This window comes from Tachyglossus aculeatus, chromosome 9, assembly GCF_015852505.1.
Source record: "Tachyglossus aculeatus isolate mTacAcu1 chromosome 9, mTacAcu1.pri, whole genome shotgun sequence".
NCBI classification, from domain to species: domain Eukaryota; kingdom Metazoa; phylum Chordata; class Mammalia; order Monotremata; family Tachyglossidae; genus Tachyglossus; species Tachyglossus aculeatus.
The window spans coordinates 36,372,536-36,395,412 of NC_052074.1; the positions used below are offsets into that span (position 1 = coordinate 36,372,536).

Here is a 22,877-nt window from a genome sequence, read left to right on the forward strand (position 1 = left end):
CTGCCCTTGCGTATACGGGCCCCCCTGCCCCTGGACACACCTGCCCCTGACCCCCCAGCCCCCCCTGGACACAACTCCCCCGGCCCCCCAGCCCCCGTTGGTGGCCCCGGGGCCCCGGCCCACGGCGCCCTCTGCCGGCCGCCGCACACTGCCGTTTCCCCGCCCGCCCGCCCTCGGGCCCCGGACGGCGCGGACTCTGACCCCGAGGGCCCGGGCCCGTCTAGTCCATTATGGGCGGAGCGGGGGCCGCTCCCCGGGACCGACGGACGGAGGGACGGAGGGAGGGAGAGAGGACGGGCCGGAGGGAGGGACGGAGGGAGGGAGGGAGGACAGACCGGCCGGAGGGAGGGAGGGAGCACAGACCGACCGGAGGGAGGGAGGGAGGGAGGGAGGGAGGTGGGGCCGGAGGGAGGGAGCGCAGAGCGGCCGGAGGATTGACCGGCGGACATTCGACCCCCGAGATGAAGATCGACATCCACAGTCACATCCTCCCCCGGCAGTGGCCGGACCTCGAACAGGTCTGCAGCGGGAGCCGCCCCCCAACTCCGTCCCTTCCCCGCCGGGCCCGGGACTGCCCCACTCCCTCCCAGGGACATCCCGGGGTCCCCTGCCCAGGGGCCGGGGCCGAGCAGCCCGCCTCACTCCCCCAAGGGACCGGGACCCCCCCCCCGCCCCCCCCCTCCGTCTGCCTCCGGGGACCGGGGCGGGGGCGGGGGGAGGCGTCCTGCTCGGTTTCGGGGGAAGGGAGACTGAGACCGCTCAGGGCTGGAGGGGGTGCGGGTAGGAGGCTGGAGGACAGAAAGCAGGTCCGAGCCGCACCCCTGCAGGATTTCAGCCGGAGGAGAGCCGGGGTGGGGGCTTCAACGTCCTTTCATTCAATCAATCAATCAATCGTATTTATTGAACGCTTACTGTATGCAGAGTACTGGACTAAGCGCTTGGGAAGCACAAATCCGCAACCTATAGAGACGGTCCCTACCCAACAACGGGCCCCAGTGCTCAGCACAGGACTCTGCACCTAGGGAATATATATATATGTGTGTGGATAGATAGATAGATAGATAGATAGATAGATAGATGATAGATAGATAGATAGATAGATAGATACATTTAAATGCACGCTTGCTTTTGCCTATAATAATAATGGTATTTGTTAAGCTCTTACTATGTGCCAAGCACTGTTCTAAGCGCTGGGGTAGATACAGAGTAATAAGGTTGTCCCACGTGGGGCTCACAATTTTAATCCCCACTTTACAGATGAGGTCACTGAAGCACAGAGTCGTTAAGCGGCTTGCCCAAGGTCACACAGCAGACAAGTGTTGGGAGCAGGATTAGAACCCACGGCCTCTGACTCCCAAGCCCGTGCTCTTTCCACCGTGAGGAGTCTCTGCTCCAGCCTATGAGATCTTTGTGGGCGGGGATTGTCTCTACTGCTGTATTGGACTTTCCAAGCGTTCAGTACAGCGCTGTGCACCCAGTAAGCGCTCAATAAATTTGAATGAATGAATGACTGGATGCCCTGGAATCACCCTGGTGGGACTGGAACGGGATGGGGGGGGGGGGGGGCCCAGCCAGGTGCCCCTGATGCCCAGATCACTTCCACCAATGGCACTGGGTGCCTGAGCCCCACCCCTGCCCCCTTCCCCCCCACCCCCCGGGGAGCCGGGGCTGGAAGGACATAGCTGATGATGTCACCTTGCAACGCCTCCCCACACCTCCAGACCCTACCCAACCAAGGGACTTCAGAAGCCAAGAGATGGCTGCCACCCCCCTCCCACCCCTCCCTGCCCCAGCCTTCTGACCTCCTCTGCCCTCCCCCTCCCCCCATGCAGTGAACCCTTAGCAGCTCCCGGGCCGGCTCCATGCCCATCCTTACATCTCTGCTTCTCCAGTGCCAGTGCTAGTGCCGTCTTTGTTTTGGGCCAGGCTGCCGTTGTGTCATCATCATCATCAATCGCATTTATTGAGCGCTTACTGTGTGCAGAGCACTGTACTAAGCGCTTGGGAAGTACAAGTTGGCAACATATAGAGACAGTCCCTACCCAACAGTGGGCTCACAGTCTGCTGCTGCCGAGGATTGACAGAAACTCCACAAGGGATGGCTACGGCTCTATGGTGCTCCAGGGGGTTCCGGGACTTGTTACAGACGGGGCTTTCCAAGACTTAAAGTCCCAGAAATCAAGCCCCATCCCACTCTTGCCCTAGCTCTTGGGTACTCAATCAATCAATCAATCAATCAATCGTATTTATTGAGCGCTTACTGTGTGCAGAGCACTGTTCTAAGCGCTTGGGAAGTACAAGTTGGCAACATGTAGAGACAGTCCCTACCCAACAGTGGGCTCACAGTCCTCATTCAAAAGTGTGTTCTTGCCAGGAAATCTGCCACTAGTCAGTTAGGAGGGTCTCCGAGCTTGTTTCTTCCTTCTTCCAAACCATCGTCTCCCATGAAACATCGTGGAATCGGGAGGGACTCGGAACTGATTCTATTTTGAGACTCCGGTCTGTGTGTAGGGAGGGTCTTTGTGGAGACCCCAGCCCACATGTGCATCCCCTCTCCTGGCAGAAGCAGGAGAATAGAGGTGGAGAGCAAGCCAATCAGCCAGCTGTTGCCCCGAGAAAAGCGATGGAGGTAATAATAATGACAACATTTATTAAGCGCTTACTATGTGCAAAGCACTGTTCTAAGCGCTGGGGAGGTTACAAGGTGATGAGGTTGTCCCATGGGGGCTCACAGTCTTAATCCCCATTTTACAGATGAGGGAACTGAAGCCCAGGGAAGTTAAGTGACTTGCCCAAAGTCACACAGCTGACAAGTGGAGGAGGCGGGATTTGAACTCATGACCTCTGACTCCAAAGCCCGTGCTCTTTCCACTGAGCCACGCTGCTATGTGGGGGAGGTGGGAGATGCGAGAGATTTGGCAGATGCAGGGAGTCGCCGGGAGATGTGGGAAGATGCAGGGAGGCTCAGGGAGACACAGAGACCTGCAGGGAGACACAGAGAGATTTGGGAAGATGCAGGGAGAAATGGAGACGCACACACAGGGAGACATGGGAAACACGAGCTACTTGGAAGACCTAGGAAATTCGGGGAGTCCGTTAGATTGTTAATTCCATTAGATGGTGAACTCCTTGAGGGCAGGAATCATGTTTACCAACTATTGTATTCTCCCAAGCACTTAGTACAGTGCTCTGCACAAAGTAGGCACTCAATAAATATCATTGATTGATTGACTGTTGAGTCTTGGGAGATGCAGGGAGACTGAGAGAGAGAGCCAGGGAAGTGCTGGCCCTGCCACGGAGTTTCCTGGACCTTGTCTCATTCCACGGGACCTATAACCCTTTCAAGTTCCCGGAAACACTAGGGGGACTTGGGGGTTTATTTTATTTAGGTTTTTTTTTCTAATCCTATGGTATTCGTTAAGCACTTACTACGCGCCAGGCACGTAGTAAGCATATTAAGTGCTGGGGTAGATACAAGCTAATCAAGTTGAACAAAGTCCACGTCCCATATGGGGCTCACAGTCTTCATCCCCACTTAACAGATGAGGTAACTAAGGCACAGAGAAGCAGAGCAATTTGCTCAAGGTCACACAGTAGACAAGTGGAGGAGCAGGATTAGGACCCAGGTCCTTCTGACTCCCAGGGCCGTGCTCCGTTGGATTTGTTCCATGGAATTTGTGTTCTGGAACTGATTCATATTAGCACTAGAACTAGAGAGACAAACACCCTCTTTATCATCGTGGTTGGGGAAGTTTGCTGACTGGGGAGCTGTTGAGATTAAGCAGCTCCACCTCCCTACTCTCTTCTGGCAGCCGGGGGGTGGGGGCGGACAACCTGGTAGGGGGCTAGGCTAAAAGATGGGAGAAAGATGGAGGCTGGACCAGGCTACAAGGTGAAGTCTGGGGGTTATTTCAGGCTGCGGGAAGGTGGCGGGGGAGGCGGGGGTGAGGAGCGCGTGGGGCTGCCGGGTGACGGGTGCCAGGCTGCAGGGAGAGGGCTGAGGAGGGCATGGGGCTGCAAGGTGGGGGCTGAGGATTGTGCCAGGCTGCAGGGTGAGGGCTGAGGAGGGCATGGGGCTGCAAGGTGGGGGCTGAGAATTGTGCCAGGCTGCAGGGTGAGGGCGGAGGAGGGCATGGGGCTGCAAGGTGGGGGCTGAGGATTGTGCCAGGCTGCAGGGCGAGGGCTGAGGAGGGCATGGGGCTGCAAGGTGGGGGCTGAGGATCGTGCCAGGATACAGAGCGAGGGCTGAGGAGTGTGCCGGGCTGCAGAATGAGGGCTGAGAAGCGTGCAGGGCTGCAGGGTGAGGGCTGAGGAGTGTGCCGGGCTGCAAGGTGAAGGCTGGGGGTTATTTCAGGCTGCGGAAAGGTGGCGGGGGGGAGGGAGGGGTGAGGAGTACGTGGGATTGCCGGGTGACGGGTGCCAGGCTGCAGGGTGAGGGCTGAGGAGAGCATGGGGCTGCAAGGTGGGGGCTGAGGATCGTGCCAGGCTGCAGGGCGAGGGCTGAGGAGTGTGCCGGGCTACAGAATGAGGGCTGAGAAGGGTGCAGGGCTGCAGGGTGAGGGCTGAGGAGTGTGCCGGGCTGCAAGGCGAGGGCTGAGGCGTATACCAGAATGCAGGATTCATTCATTCAGTCAGTCGTATTTATTGAGTGCTTACTGTGTGCAAAGCACGATACTAAATGCTTGGGAGAGTACAACAGACACATTCCCTGCCCGCAACGAGTTCGCAGTCTTGAATGTGTCGGGCTGCAGCGTGAGGGGCTGGGCTGCTATTAGTCTTGGCTGAGTACTTGGTGCATCCCCAGTGACATCCAACAACCAAGGCTATCAGTTATTATCTACTGTGTGTCTGCAAACTACAGAAGTAAGTCATGCGGCCCCTGGCCTCAAGGAGCTCTGAATGTAAATGGGAAAAAGACACAATTTTTTTTACAAATCGTGGAAGCAATAGGGAGATTCAGGTGTATACTAGCGAGAGCATAGAGTAGGACAAAATAGATGAATAAATGTGTGAATAAAAAGTAAGAGGCTTAGATCAATACATACCACTAAGTTCTATAAAAACTGCATATAATTGCAACAGTGAGTGTAAATATATGTACTTAAGAGGACTTTGGAATAATAGGGCTTAGTTAAGGTATTCATTAAACATTTACTTCACTTCAAGCCCTGTGCTAAACCCTGGGGTAGATAGAAGATTATCAGATCAGACAGTTGCAGTTCCTGAACCCCAATGGACTCACAGTCTAAGAGAATGGGGAAAGAGCAGGCATCTTCCCATTTTAACAATCGAGGAAACTGAGACTGAGAGAGGTTAAATGACTCGCTCAAGGTCATACAGGGGGCCTCATCTCCCCACATTTTCTCCCTGTTCTTCTGTGTCACCAATACCTTTAAGTCCATGTAAGCTCCCTGTGGGCAGGGAGAATAATGATAATGATGAGGATGATGAGGATGCCGCCCCACCCCCACAGCCCTTAAGTGCATATCGAGAAGCAGCGTGGCTTAGTGGAAAGAGCCCAGGCTTGGGAGTCAGAGGTCGTGGGCTCTAATCCCAGCTCCGCCACTTGTCAGACTTTAGGCGAGTCACTTAACCTCTCTGTGCCTCAGTTACCTCATCTGTAAAATGGGAATTAAGACTGTGAGCCCCATGTGGGACAACCTGATTACGTTGTATCTACCCCAGCGCTTAGAACGGTGCTTGGCACATAGTAAGTGCTTAACAAATACCATTATTATTATTATATGTTATGCTTGGTTGTCTCCTCTACCTGTAATGTATTTTAATGCGTCTCCACAGCTCGATGGTATGATCCCTGCCCTCAGTGATCTACCTACCCTAGTATACCCTCCCAAGCACTTGGTACCGTGCTCTACACACAGTAAATGCTCTATAAATATCCCTGGTTGATTGAGTGATAGTAATAGAGCAGGGATTTAAACCTAGATCTCCTGATTGCCGGTCCCAGGCTCTTTCTGTTAAACCTGGACCTTGGGCTACTGGGAATTAATCAGGGAAAGCTTTCTGGAGGAGGTTTAGCTGGTGGTGAGAAGGTCAAGCGAGTGGCTATCCGGAGTGGGTAGCCAGGCTGCGAACGACCCCCTTCCCCATGCTCACAGGAGCCCAGGTGGTTGCCGGTGGATCGGGCCTGTCGGGGGAGGAGAGCCCCGGGGAGCTGGGGGAGCTGAGAGGCCAAGCAAGGCAAGGCCAGGCAAGGCAAGGCCAGGCAAGGCAGGCAGGCTCGGCTCTGCTAATCATTAACTGCGGCCAGCTCGCCTGGACAGAAGGTCAGGTTCGTTTGATGCAGCCCCTAGCCCTGGATTGAGGGGCAAGGGGGCGGGAGGGGGAGGGAGGGACAAGATGGGTGTGTGGTGGGGGGGTGGGACAAGATGGGTGTGTGTCAGCGGGGGACAAGATGGGTGTGCAGGGGGAGGCGGCAGCAAGGACGGGCTGGGGGTTGGCTGAAAGGGCAGCCGGAGCTGGCCGGGGACAGGGACTGGATTGCCTCCTGCCAGCTAAAGGGGCAGGACCGGGGGAGGAGGGAAAGGGGGGGACTGGGGCAGAAGGAAGGACGCTGAGAAGCAACTTGGCCTGATGGAAAGAGCACAGGCCTGGGGATCAGAGAGCCTGGGTTTTCATCTCAGCTCCACCACTGGCCTGCTGTGTGACCTTGGGCAAGCCACTTAACTTTTTTGTGCCTCAGTGTCCTCATCTGTAAAATGGGGATTCAATACCTCTTTGCCCTCCTATGTAGACGGTGAGCCCCATGTGGGACAGAGACTGTGTCCAGCCTGAATATCTTGTGTCTTCCCCAGAACTTAGTACAGTACTTGGCCCACAATAAGCGTTTAACAAACACAATTATTATAATTATTACTATGATGATGACAAGGGAAGGGCTGGGAGAGGGAGAGGGGAGGGGAAGCCAGTGGAAGGGGAAGGGGTGAGGGGTGGAGCAAAGAGCCAAGAAGGGGCAGAGGCCAGGTTGCCCTCTGCCAGTTCTTCAGGAAAAGGCTACCACTGAGGCCACTAAGCATTGTTCTGACACATGTGCAATCCTACTTAGTGCCCCTGGGGCCAGCAGGATTGGTGTGAAGCCAGCATCCCTTCTCCAGGCATGTTCCATGGGCTGGGAAAGTCTTCTGGGCCTGGGTCTGGTTATTCTGTGTGTGGCCTTTTGTTTCAGTGGGCACGTATGTGTCTACTTGGGTGTTTCCCTGTGTGTACTGTGCGTCTCTCCCCCTTTTATACTGTGAGCCCACTGTTGGGTAGGGACTGTCTCTATGTGTTGCCAACTTGTACTTCCCAAGCGCTTAGTACAGTGCTCTGCACACAGTAAGCGCTCAATAAATACGATCGATGATGATGATGATGATACTGCCCTTGGTGTGTATCTCAGGACTGTGATTCCCTGAGGGTACTTCTAGGTGTCTGTGTTCTTTTGGAGAGAAAGAGAGAGAGAGAGAGAATTCATTCAATTGTATTTATTGAGCGCTTACTGTGTGCAGAGTACGGCCTAGTGGATAGAGTACAGGCCTGGGAGTCAGAGGTCGTGGGTTCTAATCCCAGCTCCGCCACTTGTCTGCTGCGTGACCTTGGGCTAGTCACTTCACTTCTCTATGCCTCAGTTACCTCATCTGTAAAATGGGGATTGAGACTGCGAGCCCTAGGTAGGACAGGGACCGTGTCCAAGATGATTGGCTTGTATTCCCCCCTGCGCTTAGTACAGTGCTTAGCAAATACCAGAATTATTATTACTATACATTCATTCATTCATATTTATTGAGTGCTTACTGTGTGCAGAGCCTGTTATTAAGCACTTGGGAGACTCCCTCACCCCCCAGACTGGAGGCTCATTGTGGGCAGGGTACGTGAGTAGGGTATGTGACTGAATGAATGAAGACAAAACAACAATAAACAGATACATTCCCTGCCCACACCCCACCCACCCCCCTACTGTTCCCCGCTGGCTGTGTAAGGGTGGGGACTGAACTTTCAGACACTGATGGGCAGAATGTGAGGGGGCTGGTGGCCGGGGGTGGTAGGGGCTGGTGGCAGGGGGCGAGGCCTTGACTCTCCCCCTTCTCCCCCGGCCAGGCCAAGGGACAGCAGGCAGCAGGGAAGTGGGGACAGTGGGGACAGGGGTTAGCCTCTCCTGCCTGACTTCCAAGTGCCTTCAGGGAGTACTAGGCCCAGAGGGCAGGGGCAGGTCAGGAGGGATATTCTGCCCTCAGGGCAGCAGCCTCTATCTGTCTCCACCGCCCTCCGCCTTCCCAACAGCCACATGGGGCTTAATGTTTAAAGTTTCATGTTCTTTCTCTTCCTCTCCCTTTCCTGCAGAGATATGGTTATGGGGGATGGGTGCAACTGCAGCACCACTGTCAGGTGGGTCACTCCTCCCTCCTCCCACCCACCTCCTCTTTCCTCCCACTTCTCTCCCCACCCTCCCCTGCTTCCTGGCTTCCAACTCCCTCCTCTCACCTCTCGCCTTCCTCCTCTCTCTTCCCTCAGTTGGTCACTGCCCACTCCTGGCCCCAGCGCGGGGGTGGGAGGGTGTGTGTGTGGGGTGTGTGTGTGTGTGTGTGTGTGTGTGTGTGTGTGTGTGTGTGTGTGTGTGTTGGGGTGCAGGTGGGGGGAGGGATTGTCCAGGAAGGACCAGGGAAACCTGGTTCCTGTCTGCCTCAGCCCCACTCAACCAGGCATCCAGGGGCTACTTTTGCAATGTCTCTGGGCCATAGTTTGCCCTCCGGGCAGTGGGGGAGTCCCTTGAGGGGCCCAGGGTCTTAGTTAGGGAAGCTGAACCAGGTCTTCCACAGTGAAAACTGGAGGTTGGGTGGGCAAGCTTTCATAGCTGCTCCCCAGGGGAGCAGGCCTGGGCCCCGGGCCCAGCTGGGCCAACTGGACTTTCTGCCCAGGGAGAAGCCAAGATGATGAAAGACGGGAAAGTCTTCCGAGTCGTGCAGGAGAACTGCTGGGACCCCGAAGTCCGAATCCGAGAGATGGATCGATCAGGTAGGACCCCGCTGGGCCCTCAAGTGCCAACTGCCCCGTTGAGCCCAGGGGAAGGCGGGGTGGGGTGGGGGGGCGGCAGGGTCAGAGGGTCGCAGAGGGTAGCTGCAGGACCCATCATCCCCGGGGGGAGGGGCGGGGAAGGGGACTGAGTGTGGAGGGGCCTGGGGATGGCCATGGGAGGGGCTCAGGGAGCCCCCCGGGGGTGGGCAGGGATGGGGGCTGGGAGCACACCCTCCCCCTCAGCTCTAGCTCCTACATCTATGCAGATGATTCCCAGGCCTGCCTCACCAGAACAAACCCTGTCCCCTAACCTCCGCTTCATCCCTTGCCCCCACAATTCCTCCTGCCTGCAAGTCATCTTCATATGGCTTTCCTGCCTGCACCTCAAACTCACTATGTCGAATGCCCCAATGCTCATCTTCCTTCTTAAATCCTCTCCTCCACCTGACTTTCCCACCTCAGTTGGCACCAACACCACTCTCCCCAGTCTCTACTTCATTCTGCTGCACAGCTCCTCTTTCCAAAATATCATTCTGCACAAGTCTCTACACTCCTCCATTCCTCTCCACCTCCTGACCTTTGACTTTCTCTCTCCCCCTACTTATTCACTCTCTACTACTATTCCACCCCAGCTCACACTCTACATTCCTCCTAAACTCACTGCCTCACTGGGCCTCATTCTCGACGCTTCCCTGCCCAACCCCTGGCTCACACCCTTCCTCCTGCCTGGAATTATTTGGCCCTTCCAATCTGCCCGACCTCAGCACTTCCTACCTTTAAGACCTCCCAGAAACCTCACCTTCTCCTGGAGGCTTTCCTCAGTTCATTTTTCTTCTTCCCCCTATCATCTCAGAACTTTTGCACTGTCTCAACCTTTATGCATTCTTGACCTCCCACAGCACTTTTGCACTTCTTCCTCCTATTTGTAAATTATTTTGACTCTCACCTGCTAAACTATAAACTCCTTGAGGGCACGGATCATGTCTTTTCTATTGTACTTGTCCGAGTTCTTCGTAGACTATTCTGCAAACAGTAGATGCTCAATAAATGCTATTGACTGATGGATTAATTAATATTCAATCTCACATTTCCTCCTGCTTCTGGGACACTTCCACATGGATGACTCCTGGCACATCAGTCATATCAGTATGAAAAACTGAACTCCTCTGCCCTTCTAAACTCACTCCTGCTCCTCCTAACTCTCCCATTTCATTTAACAACAGTTCTCTCCCCCCAGACAAAGAAGCCTGCAACCTTGGTGTCATTTTTGACTCCTCACGGTCTTTCACCTCCCACGTTCCATCTGTGTCTAAATCCTGCCTGCTTTTCTTCTACAACACTTCCCAGATAAGCTCCCTCCTCTCTACTTTGATGGCCACCACCATGCTTCAACCTCTACTCACATCCTGGCTGCATCAGCTTCCCTGCCTCCAGCCTCTTCCCTCTTCAGTCCATTCTATTAATTAATTAATCAGTGGTGCTTATTAAGCACTCACAGCATGCAGAGCACTGTACTACATTCATCTGCCCGAGTCATCTTCCTAAAATGCCACACAGGACGGAGCTCCTCCTCTTCAAAAAAACCCCAATAACTACCCATTTCTCTCCACATAAAGCAGAAACTACTGGTGTCTAGACTGTCCACCAGCTGTAACCTTACCTTTCCACATTCTTCACCCACTACGGCCCAGCTCATAGCCTCTGCTCCTCCCAGCTCACCTTCTCACGAGACCTCTGACCACCAGCTCATACCCTCCCCCTGCCTGGAACTCCATCCCTTTTATATTTTCCAGATCAATCGATCAACGATATTTAATGAGTGCTAATTTTGTGAGGAGCACTGCACTAGGCACTCGGGAGAATAATAATCTCAGTGATGCTCCTTAGGTGCTTATTGTGTGCCAAGTGTTAATTAAACTAAGCATAGCAGCAGATACAAGGTAATTAGGTTGGACGCAGTCCCTGTCCCTCGTCAGGTTCTCCATCTAAGTAGATGGGAGCGTAGGTATTGGATCCCCATTTTAGAGATGAGGCTAGCTGAGGCACAGAGAAGTTAAGTGATTTGCCCAAGGTCACTCAGTAGGCAAGTAGCAGAGCTGAGATTAGAACCCAGAACCTTTGACTCCCGGACCTGTGCTCTTTCCTATAGGCCACACTGCCTGTATTCCCTGAATACAATACAGTAAGAGTTGGTAGACCCATTCCCTGCCCACAAGAAGCTAACTGTCTGGATCACATCCCTCTCCACACTAAATCCCTCTGAAAAGCCACCTTCTCCCGGAGGTCTCTCCTGGCATGTTTCCCCATCAGCCACCAGCTCTGTATATTGATTGATTTCTTATACTTATTTATCCAGAGCAAGGGCCTAGAAGTCAGGAGGACATGAGTTTTTTTCTGGGTATTTGTTAAGCGCTTACTATGTGCCAAGCACTGTTCTAAGCTCTGGGGTAGATACAAGGTAATCAGGTCGTTCATTCACTCATTCAGTCAGTCGTATTTATTGAGCACTTACTGTGTGCAGAGCACTGTACTAAGGGCTTGGGAGAGTACAAATCGGCAACATATAGAGACGGTCCCTACCCAACAACGGGCTCACAGTCTAGAAGGGGCAGACAGACAACAAAACAAGTAGACAGGTGTCAATACCATCAGAATAGAATTATTGTTATAAACACATCATTAATAAAATAGAGTAATAAATATGTACAAATATACACGAGTGCTGTGGGGAGGGGAAGAGGGTAGGGCGGGGGGGGGGTGATGGGGAGGGAAGGAGGAGGAGAGGAAAAGGGAGGGCTCCTCCTCTACCTAAAGTCACACAGATGACTAGTGCCGGACCCAGGATTAAAACCCATGACCTCTGACTCCCAAGCCCGTGCTCTTTCCACTAAGCCACTCTGCTTCTCGAGTTCTAATCCTGGCTCTGCTACTTGTCTGCTGTGTGACCTTGGGCAAATCACTTCACTTCTTTGTGCCTTCAGTTACCTCGTCTGTAAAATGGGGATTAAGACTGTGAGCTTCATGTGGGACAGGGACCTTGTCCTACCTGATTTGCTTGTACCCCCGCCCCCATGTGCTTAGTACAGTGCCTGGCACATAGTAAGCACTTAACAAATACCATAATTATTATTATTAGTATCATCCAAAGACCCCACCCACTATCCAGGATGAGCTGGGCAGGGAAGTGGCTTGGCTCGCCCCCCTCGTGGATATATATGTATACATATTATGTGTGTGTGTGTGTGTGTGTGTGTGTGTGTGTGTGTGTGTGTAATGCACCATCCCCGACTCCATTCAACAATCCCAGGAGCAGAGTAGGGCGGACCTGCCACCTGGGCTACGGCCTGAGGAGGAGCATTCATTCATTCATTCATTCAAGCTTATTGAATGCTTACCATGTGCAAAGCACCTTACTAAGCCTTTGGTAGAGTACAATATAACAATTATATTGCTCCCTGCCCACAAGGAGCTTAAAGTCTAGAGGAATAGTTGACATGGGCCTGGCTTTCCTTCTTTCTCAGTTGCTAGCTTGCTGGGCAGATTTGCCCATTGTTGGGTAGGGACCGTCTCTATATGTTGCCAACTTGTACTTCCCAAGCGCTTAGTACAGTGCTCTGCACACAGTAAGCGCTCAATAAATACAATTAAATGAATGAATGAATGAATTTGGGTGCATGACTTCAGTGACCCCCAAGTGTCTTAGGAGGATGGGAAAAGCCCTAATGGTATTAAATGAGACATCCATTGCATACAATGCACTGTCCTATGCTGATATATGACATTCCCTGTCCACAAGGAGTTTCCACTCTAACAAAAGAGCCTGGCACAGAAATAGTCCCAAACTGAACCATCAGGTGATCTGAATGGGAGGGGCACAGGGGTTGGAGTTCCCATTGGCAAGTTTTGATCCTTTTTTCTTGATGCAGGGGTAACTGTCCAGGCCTTATCCACCGTGCCAGTCATGTTTGGCTACTGGGTAAGAGTTGGGGGGCAGGGAGGGGTTGCTGGCACCACAGCTGGGAGGGTTGGGCCGCACCCCCCCCCCCCCCCCGCCCCCATGCCTGGTGTGATTGTCTGGTGGATATGCGACTGCGAGGCCAGGGAGGACTGGAAGCCCAGACTCCAGCCCCTAACTATTACTATTACTGGTTCCCAGCCAGGCGAGTGGGTTGATCTGTCTCAGTAGCTGCTGGTCTGGAGAGAATCCGCAGGCCCCAGGTTGTTGGGGTAAAGGGCTAGGGGAGCTCAGGAGGGCCTCAGGGGCTGAGGCTGAATGTTTCCCAGCTGCATACAGAACTGCTTTGCGCAACAGTTAGTTCAGGACTGCAGGAGGGATTTAAGCTAGTGCCGAGGAAGGACCTCCTGTCGGCGTAGTTTCCTGTCTGGCCGAGCAGGCCCACGTAGGGTCTTCCTGGAACCCAAAGAGCCGGAGGGTCACTTTTGAGAATTCCGGTTCTGGGCCCGCCTCTCCCCCGACCCCCCGCCAAAGACCTGGATTCTCATCCCCGACTCTCTGCCCGGCCAGGCCCAGCCTCAGGACACCTTGGACTTGTGCCAGCTACTCAATGATGACCTGGCCGCCACGGTGGCCCGGTTCCCCAGGAGGTTCGTCGGCCTGGGGACCTTGCCCATGCAGGCTCCGGCGCTGGCTGTGGAGGAGCTGCGGCGCTGTGTGCAGGAGCTGCGATTCCCCGGGGTACAGATAGGGTCCCACATCAACAACTGGGACCTCAATGCCCCAGAGCTGTTCCCGGTGTATGCGGTGAGTCCCGTGGGCCCGTCCGCCCACCTGCCCATCCCTCTTTCCAATCATTTGTCCATCTATCTATCCATCCCTTTGTCCATTTGTCCATCCATCTGCCCACCCATGTGCTCAGGGGGCATTGGCTGGAAGGGCTGCTGTTTCCCATGCCCAGCCAATGGCCATGGAAGGCAAGGGGGAGGGCTGCCCCAATCTCCCTCCCACCCTGACATTCCCATCAGTCCACGCGGGCAACACCAGAGCAGGCATGAGGGGGGACCTGAGCAGGTGCTAGTCCCGGGATTCCGCTTAGTCTCAGAGAGGGTGGAGTCAGGGCAGGCTCAGTTCCGTCTTCTTCAGATCAAGCTCAGACTGGTCAATCAATCAATTAATTAATTAATCAATCAATCAATCATATTTATTGGGTGCTAACTGGGTGCGGAGCACTGTACGAAGCGCTTGGGAGAACACAATATAACAGGGTTGGTCAGTCCCAGTCCCAGCCTGGGCAGGGCTCCCATCCAAGGAGCAGGTGGGTGTTCAGGTCTCTCGTGAACAGAAGTTAATTATGTTATTTGCTAATTATGTCATTTGTCAAGCCCTTACTATGTGCCAAAGGCTATTCAGTGCTGAGGTAGATACAAGATAATCAGGGGCTACATGGGGCTCACAGTATAAATAGGGAGAACAGGTCTTGCATCACCCTTTTGAATGTGAGGGAACTGAGGCACAAAAAAGTGAAGTGACCTTCCCAAGGTCATATAGCAGAGAAAGGACATAACAGAGACTAGAACCCAGATCCTCCGCCTCCCGGGCCCGGGCCCTTGTCACTAGGTCACGCTGCTTCTCGAAATGGAATCGAGGGTGGTCACTGCGACAATAGCGCCCCCTGCCGGCGGAAAGGAGCTATTGTTTTTCACTAATCCTCTGATTGAAGGCGGGGCCAGGACTCCAGGGTTTGTCTGAAGGAGGCAGGCAGGTTGTTGTTGGAAATCATTTTTCAGAAGAAAAATTCATAAGAAAAACGGGAAACTGTGTAACTGAAACGATTAGCAGGCTCCAGAAGGGTTTGGGATCGATCCACGGATGACTGATCCCTACGAATGCCATCATTATTATTATTGGTCCTGTGGCAGGCAGGATCATCATCATCATCAATCGTATTTATTGAGCGCTTACTGTGTGCAGAGCACTGTACTAAGCGCTTGGGAAGTACAAGTTGGCAACGTATAGAGACAGTCCCTACCCAACAGTGGGCTCACAGCCTAAAAGGGGGAGACAGAGAACAAAACCAAACATGCTAGCAAAATAAAATAAATAGAATAGATATGTACAAGTAAAATAAATAGAGTAATAAATATGTACAAACATATATACATATATACAGGTGCTGTGGGGAAGGGAAGGAGGTAAAATGGGAGATGGAGGGGGACGAGGGGGAGAGGAAGGAAGGGGCTCAGTCTGGGAAGGCCTCCTGGAGGAGGTGAGTTCTCAGTAGGGCCTTGAAGGGAGGAAGAGAGCTAGCTTGGCGGATGTGGGGAGGGAGGGCATTCCAGGCCCGGGGGATGACGTGGGCCGGGGGTCGATGGCGGGACAGGCGAGAACGAGGTACGGTGAGGAGATTAGCAGCAGAGGAGCGGAGGGTGCGGGGTGGGCTGGAGAAGGAGAGAAGGGAGGTGAGGTAGGAGGGGGCGAGGTGATGGACAGCCTTGAAGCCCAGGGTGAGGAGTTTCTGCCTGATGCGCAGATTGATTGGTAGCCACTGGAGATTTTTGAGGAGGGGAGTAACATGCCCAGAGCGTTTCTGGACACAGACAATCCGGGCAGCAGCGTGAAGTATGGATTGAAGTGGGGAGAGACACGAGGATGGGAGATCAGAGAGAAGGCTGATGCGGTAGTCCAGACGGGATAGGATGAGAGCTTGAACGAGCAGGGTAGCAGTGTGGATGGAGAGGAAAGGGCGGATCTTGGGGCAGGACTCCAGGATTTGTCTGAAGGAGGCAGGCAGGTTGTTGTTAGGAATAATTTTTCAGAAGAAAAATTCATAAGAAAAATAGGAAACTGTGTAACTGAAATGATCATCAGGCTCCAGAAGGGTTTGGGATCAATCCACAGATGAGTGATCCATACGAATGCCATCATTATTATTACTGGTCCTGTGGCAGGCAGGTTGACTGGGGTGGCAGGGAGGATGACTTGGATGGGAGGGGGTACGGGGTCAGGGATAGTGATGGCCGTTGGGGAGGCCAGCCAGAGCAGGGAAGGGGGACGGGGCAGCTGTGGTGACAGCCTGCGTTGTTCCCTTTCAGGCTGCGGAAGAGCTGGGCTGCAGCCTCTTTGTGCACCCCTGGGACATGCAGATGGATGGACGGATGGCCAAGTACTGGCTTCCCTGGCTAGTGGGTGGGTCTGGCTGGTGGGGGAGCGTGCCACCCGCCCACTCACTCCCCTCCAGGACAGCGCACGGGCTCAGGCATCACTAGTGTTTGCTGACCCTGGCGTCCCGATTCAATGACAGCGGGGCTAAATCTGACCCCACATTTCCAGTCTGCTGCGAACAGACAGATATTGGGGGATGAATGGGCACCAATCAATTGATTCCATCTCATCTCCCACCCCATCACTGCCCATGTGTTGAGGGGCAGGGAAGGAAGAGGAGGGCAATCTAGGCCCCTGGCTCTTGTCAGTGGGCCTGGTGCAGTATATGGTATCCGATCTGCAGTTTTGGATTATCTGGTGGGTCCCTGGCCCCAGGGACCTGGACTCTTGAGAGAAACTGGGGAGCAGCGAAATGCTCCCTGTCTGCTTTTCCAGGCTCACGGTTCTCAGCTCAAACGGTTGGTCAGTGGGAAAGCCCTGGGGTGGAAGGTGCAGAAGGGGATGGGACAGGGACAGGATGGATAAGGCAAGGCTCTCCTCTCTCCATGGTTGATTCCAGAAACCCAGACCCATCTGCTGTGTGTTCTCACGGGCCTTGGGGTCCGAAACTTCGCCAATGCATCCAGCTTGCACCCGCTCTTTGTCTTACCCAGGAATGCCGGCTGAAACCACCATAGCCATCTGCTCCATGGTCTTGGGAGGAGTCTTTGAGAAGTTTCCCAAACTCAAAGTGTGCTTTGCCCATGGAGGTATGAGCTTGCTTTTGAAAGTCCGGTTTCCACCCCCTGCGGTAGAGATCTTGTCAGAAACTCAGCCCCGACTCAGTTTCCCCATAATCGGGTCTCAGGTTAGACTCCACTTTCTCAGGGACCAGGTTAGGGCTCAGAGTTCAGTGAGATTGGGGTAGCTGGGCTGCGGTCAAGGAGAAACGGAGCTAGAGAAGACTGCTAAGCTAACAGCACTAACACATTATCAGCACCAATAGCGAGGACTGGCACCTGCTGTGTGCAGGGTGATGAACTGGGTGCTTACTATGAGTAGAGCACTATACTGGGTGTATATTGTGTGCCGGAAGCCTTCCTGAATGCTTGGGGAACACACAGAAGTTAAAGACTTTGTTACAAAACACAACTTATCGGGTCAGTCTTATGTCAAAATGGAAAGAGGGACCTTGGGAGAGGAGCTGGGTGTGAACAACAGCAGACACGATGCAGCTCAGCTTAGACAGGGTCCTTTGGGACAAGACCAGGGGCCGTCGTCGTGGGCCTACGGGCCCGGGGGTACCTCACTAGCTTGGGGCCCTCTCCGCAGGCTGGCCCAGCTGTCCTGACTAGGACACAGCCAGCTTCTCCTCCTGGCAGGGGGAGCTTTTCCCTACACCGTAGGGCGGATCTCCCATGGGTTCAATGTGCGCCCGGACCTGTGCGCCCTGGACAGCCAAATGGACCCGAAGAAACTCCTGGGCTCCTTCTATACAGACTCTCTGGTCCATGACCCTCGGGCCCTGAAGCTGCTGACTGACATCATAGGGCAGGTGAGCTGGTTCCTCTCTGAAGTGTCCAGTGGGAGGTTGCCACTGTTCACTTCCATCATCGTCCTCTCTTCCCTCCTCCGTCCCCCTCTCTTCTCCCCCAACCCGCTCAGCGGAGGAGAGCCTGAGGCCAGGTTGACCCAAGACGGTGTTGCTGATCATCTGACATCCCTCGTGCCTGGGTGGCACTTGGGTCAACCACCCTTCCTGGGCTGCTTTCTGAGGTCTCTGGTCTTCCCCAAGGAAGCTGAGGGAGAATGGGTAGAAGCAGGGGCAATCTGAGTAGTGAGGGCATCTTGAGGTGGAGGGAGGTGCAGCCGGCCACGCAGCCCTGTCGGGCCCAGATCCCGATCCCGATCCCACAGGGCTCCCTGGCTCACACTCTGCCTGGCCCCTCATTTGGCTGGTCTGCGTTTGGCTGGATGGGAGTGGGGCCCCATGGCTCTGTGGACTGAGGCTAGAGGGTGGCATTTCCATTGGGGAAATTTCAAAAACTGCGAGCCAGCGATGGCTCCCGCGGGTCCCTTCATCCCTTCATCTCGGCCCGAGTAACCCAAGGGACCCCTGGGCTCCCTCTAGATTAATCATTCAATCGGTGGTATTTATTCAGCACTTACTGTGTGCAGAGCACCATACTAAGCTCTTGGGAGAGTACAATATACTAGAGTGGGTAGATGTGATCCCGCCCCACAAGGAACTTACAGACTAGAAGGGGAGACAGACGTCTGAATGAATTACAGATGGATATGTACATATGTGCTGTGGGGCTGGGGTGAAGATCAAATTGCTTAAAGGGATACAGGCCCAAGTGCATAGATGAAGAAGAAGGGAGTGCAAATGGGGGCAGGGGAGAGATGAGTGATTAGTCAGGGAAGGCCTCTTGGAGGAGATGTAATTTTAGCAGGGTTTTGAAGATGAGAGTGGTAGTCTGTCATATATGAAGGGGGAGGAAGTTCCAGGCCAGAGGAGGATGTGGGCAAGGGGTCGGCAGCGAGAAAGATGAGCTCTTTGTTCACTGGGTAGGCTGGGTTGATAGTATGAGGTGGGCGAGGTGAGGTAGGGGGGAGAGAGCTGATTGAGGGACTTAGAACCAATGGGAAGGCCTGAAAGTGACTCATGGGCTTGGGCTCATATCTACCAACTCTATTGTATTGCACTATCCCAAATAGTACAGTGCTCTGCACACAGTAAGTGCTCAATAAAAACCACTGAGTGGTTGATTGATTGACTGACAAACATGGCACAGGTATCAGAATCCCGTCATCCTGCTACATCAACTTTTGTGACTTGCCAGAGCCAGCTCAGCACCTGGCTGCTCATATCTGGCAGCTGAGAGCTTTCCAAAGGCTGAGTTTCTTCCTGCATTGCCAGCTCCGGGACAAGCAATCGGGGCAGTCCCAGCAGCCGTCAGAGATGGGCAGGTGAATTGCTCGCAGGAGGCATTCTGGCAGATAACGGGGCTTCAATGTTGCTGTGCCAGCCCAGAGAGAGGGCCAGGAGCATGAGGAGGAAGAGCTCGTGCCCAGGTTTGGACAAAAAGGAAGCTTGGGTTTGATTCTTCTGTTTGTCCCATTTCCCACCCCCCCAACCCCCATCTCAGCAAGCGTCTGGACACATCGTGATTAACATTACCAACTAGGACCGAGTGCTCCGATTGGAGCTTGTCAACACATCTGGAGGACGGTGCGGGTGTCGAGGGGATTCGAGCCAGCCGGGTCGGCCTTGGGTGTCTCCCCAGGTAGCCCTGAAACCTGCTGGCTGCCTCCCCGAGGTGAATGAATGAATGATTTGGCCACCGGGTAGGTGAGCGAAACAGTTCTGATGCAGGCCCAGTCCTTCCAGCCCAACTGGCTGGATGGGCCCAGGCTCTCCTGGTGTAGGGTGACGAGGTGGCTGAGGGGGATGGGGGACAAGGGAAACTCTTTCTCCATCCAGAAACCTAGGCCCCAAAGCATTCTGAGCAGCGTGCGCTGGATCATCCTAACTCTGATTAGGGGCCGGCAGCCATGAGAAACCCAGGTTTTCTGTATGCAGGATAAAGTGATTTTGGGGACAGACTATCCCTTTCCTCTGGGAGAACTGGAGCCTGGAAAACTGATCGAGTCCATGGAAGAGTTTGATGATGTTCTAAAGGTGGGTTCTTCCGCATCCTGTCACCCTGTCCCACTCCCACTCCCATCCTCACCCTCAACTCATAAAGCCAGGTTTTCTCTCCTGGTAGCTGAGCCTGGAAGCATGATTCACAACCCCACCAAGGGAGCAGGTTTGGAAGCCAGAAGATGCCAGGGTTTGCTAAACCCCGTCCAGTCTGATGGCTGACACTCAGATGATGGCTTGGACCTCCTGGCTGAGCTGGTGAGGGCCAAGGAAGTGGGGAGTGCATGGACAGCAAAGGGCTCAGCCAAATCCAGCGAAGCAACTTCAGATGAAAGACCCCGGAGACATCTGGCCAAGGGGACTCACATGTTTTGTGAGAAAGAAACCTTTACCTTGCTAAAGTATCTAGAATGAAAACCCACAGGAGCCCTTCCCCAATCCAGGCATGCAAAAGAAATAAAGGAGAAGCGAAATCTGGCTAGAATCCCAAAGGGCATTCTGCCTGAGTTTTGAACACCTGGAAAACTCTTACTGGGCACATAGCAAGTGTTTAACAAATACCACCATTTGTTTTTAGAGGGGGAGAGCCGGATGACGACCTCCTCCCTCAACGAAGACCAGGACAGAAAAAAAGATTTTGCTTCCACCACTCTCTCCAGGGAACTCTGGGTGCTTGGCTCCATCCAGTAGCATCTCTTCCGATGGGGCTAAAAGGTAGTGAGGCAGCCCCTTTGTCTCCTGGGAAATGTAGTTTCTCCTCTGCAATTCCCTTGTTGACTTTCCACAGGGCCTCTGGATGTTAGAAAACCCACAGCTCTCCCAAAAGACTGACAATTCAGCATGATCTAATAGTTAATAACTGTGGGATTTGTTAAGAGCTTACTTTGTGCCAAGCACTGTACTAAGTACTAGGGTAGGTACAAGACAATTAGGTCAGACACAGTCCCTGTCCCATATGGGGTTCACAGCCTGGGGTGGGGGTGGCGGGGCAGCACTGTCTAGTGGAAACCGCATGGGCTTGGGAGTCAGATTTCTAATTCTGGCTCTCTCCCTTGCCTGCTGTGGGACTTCTTTGTACCTCAGTTTCCTCATCTGAAAAACATAGATTAAATTTCTCCCTCCCTGTTCTCCCTCCCCCTTAGAACTGTGTTCAACCTGTTTATTTTGTACCTACCCCAGCATGTAGTACAGCACTTGGCATAGAGTAAGCATTTACCTTAAGCACTTACCTGCTGTGTGACCTTGGGCAAGTCACTTAGTTTCTCTGGGCTCTCCTCACCTGTAAAATGGGGATTGAGACTGTGAGCCCCACGTGAGACAGGGACTGTGTCCAACCCGATTGTCTTGTATCTACCCCGGAGCTTAGTACAGTGCCTGGCACATAGTGAGAGCTTAACAAACACCATTATTATTATTATTATTTAACAGATACCATTATTGTTATTATTATCATCACCATCAGGTATTCCATCCCCATTTTACAGATTAGGTAACTGAAGCACAGAGAAGAGAAGTGACTTTTCCCAGGTCACACAGCAGGCAAGTGGCAGAGCTGGGATTGGAGCCTCAGTCCCTCGACTCCCAGGGCCAGGCTCTTTCCGACAGGCCTTGTTGCTTCTAATCCATCCCTTCATCAACAGTGTCCCGTGTCTCCGATTCCCTTGATTTTGTGGGGGGCAGAGAGACCCTGACCAAACCCAAATGATGTTGCTTTTCTGGTTTTGGTTTCCACACTACTGAATTTCTGAGTCCTCATCTGTGCTTGAGAACCATGAGCCTCAGCCTCCCTTCCACACCTTGGTCCTTCCAGCCCTAGACTCTGTCTCCGACAGGGGCACCAGGACGCTGGGTACCCGGCCGGCCTCCCCACCCTTACCATTCCCTCCTCCTGGGCTGTCCCCTCCTTCGGCACCAAAATGGTTCCTCCCTTCTCATTGGGCCTTTCAGAAGGCAAATGAGGAAATCTGGGTGTTAGAAGGCAAGGAGGCAGAGGGACGGACACGGTGACCACGGGAGTCATTCCAGCTCTGGGAAACTAGGGCCCCAAAGTCGTGGGCAGGCATCTCAGCATACTGAAGGTCTAACAGGTGGAGAGATGCTGTCCTTGGGTGGTTCTCTGCCTCTCTGCATTGCTGAGTGAAACAGGGAGGAAATGTGTATTTCCAGCTGCCAGCACCCTCGAGATGAGCATGTCCACAGGAGCTGCCCTCTCCTGCTGTAACCAGCCAAAACTCTGGGATGCATTCTGACCTCATCAGGGTTTAAAAATGCAAACTACTTAAGAACTGATCCACAGAAAAATAAGGAATTTCTTTGTTTTTCAGGAGAAACTCACGGCTGGCAATGCCCTGGCATTCTTGGGCCTTGACAGAAAACAATTTGAATGACTGAGTAGAACACAGAAGCAGATGACGCTAGCTATGCCTTCAGAGATTCACCTCCTCATTTTCACAGATTCATCTCCTCATTCCTCTGATTGATTGATTGACTCATTGATTCTTGAAGAGGTACTCAACTCCCATTCTCCTCCCCTCAAAGTCCTTAACTGGCTTCTCATGTCCTTCTGCAACCAACAAAAACTCCGCACAATTGGCCTACGACTCACTCCACCCTATCGACCTGTTATCTTCACCCATTATTCACCAATTCCCTCTCTTCGTCCCTCCCAAGATCACCTTCTAGCTGTCCCTTGCTCTCACCTCCCCCGCTTGGAACTCCCTCCTTTCCCAAATCTGAAAGACTCAGCTCTTCCCACACTCAGAGCCATCCTGAAACCCCCACCCCTCCCCACAGAAACCTTTCCGGATGAATTCCCAGCACCTTAAGTCACAGAAACCCATCAGGCATCTCTAGTTCTTCTGAACATATACATATACCCCCATCCTCTCAGGACTCTGTTCATTCAGTTGTATGCTCAACTATCTATTTTGATTATTCTGTGGCTTCCAGACTGTGAGCCCGTTGTTGGGTAGGGACTATCTCTATATGTTACCAACTTATACTTCCCAAGCGCTTAATACAGTGCTGTGCACACAGTAAGCGCTCAATAAATATGATTGATTGAATGAATGAATGAATTATTCTGTATGTAGATGTTTTTATGTCTGTCTCACCTAT

General features: G+C 53.2%; 1 protein-coding gene across 2 annotated transcripts; it reads left to right on the forward strand.

Annotated features, from left to right (window-relative positions):
* Positions 1-412: 412 nt before the first annotated feature.
* ACMSD (aminocarboxymuconate semialdehyde decarboxylase) lies at positions 413-22,768 on the forward strand. 2 transcript variants are annotated; one of them, XM_038751687.1, is made up of 10 exons: positions 413-518; positions 8,341-8,385; positions 8,916-9,012; positions 12,939-12,988; positions 13,538-13,774; positions 16,063-16,156; positions 16,786-16,881; positions 17,494-17,666; positions 19,698-19,796; positions 22,085-22,768. In XM_038751687.1, the coding sequence occupies exons 1-10, from the start codon at positions 462-464 to the stop codon at positions 22,145-22,147; spliced, it is 1,011 nt and encodes a 336-aa protein (XP_038607615.1). In that variant the 5' UTR covers positions 413-461; the 3' UTR covers positions 22,148-22,768. The 2 variants fall into 2 exon arrangements, with proteins under 2 accessions (XP_038607615.1, XP_038607617.1); XM_038751689.1 differs by lacking the exon at positions 19,698-19,796.
* The last annotated feature ends 109 nt before the right edge of the window (positions 22,769-22,877 follow it).

Coding starts and splice junctions, on each gene's coding strand:
- ACMSD (XM_038751687.1), top strand. CDS start 462: ATGAAGATCGACATCCACAGTCACATCCTCCCCCGGCAGTGGCCGGAC. Junction 13,775..16,062: donor AGCTGTTCCCGGTGTATGCG/GTGAGTCCCGTG, acceptor GTTCCCTTTCAG/GCTGCGGAAGAGCTGGGCTG. Junction 19,797..22,084: donor AGTTTGATGATGTTCTAAAG/GTGGGTTCTTCC, acceptor TTTGTTTTTCAG/GAGAAACTCACGGCTGGCAA.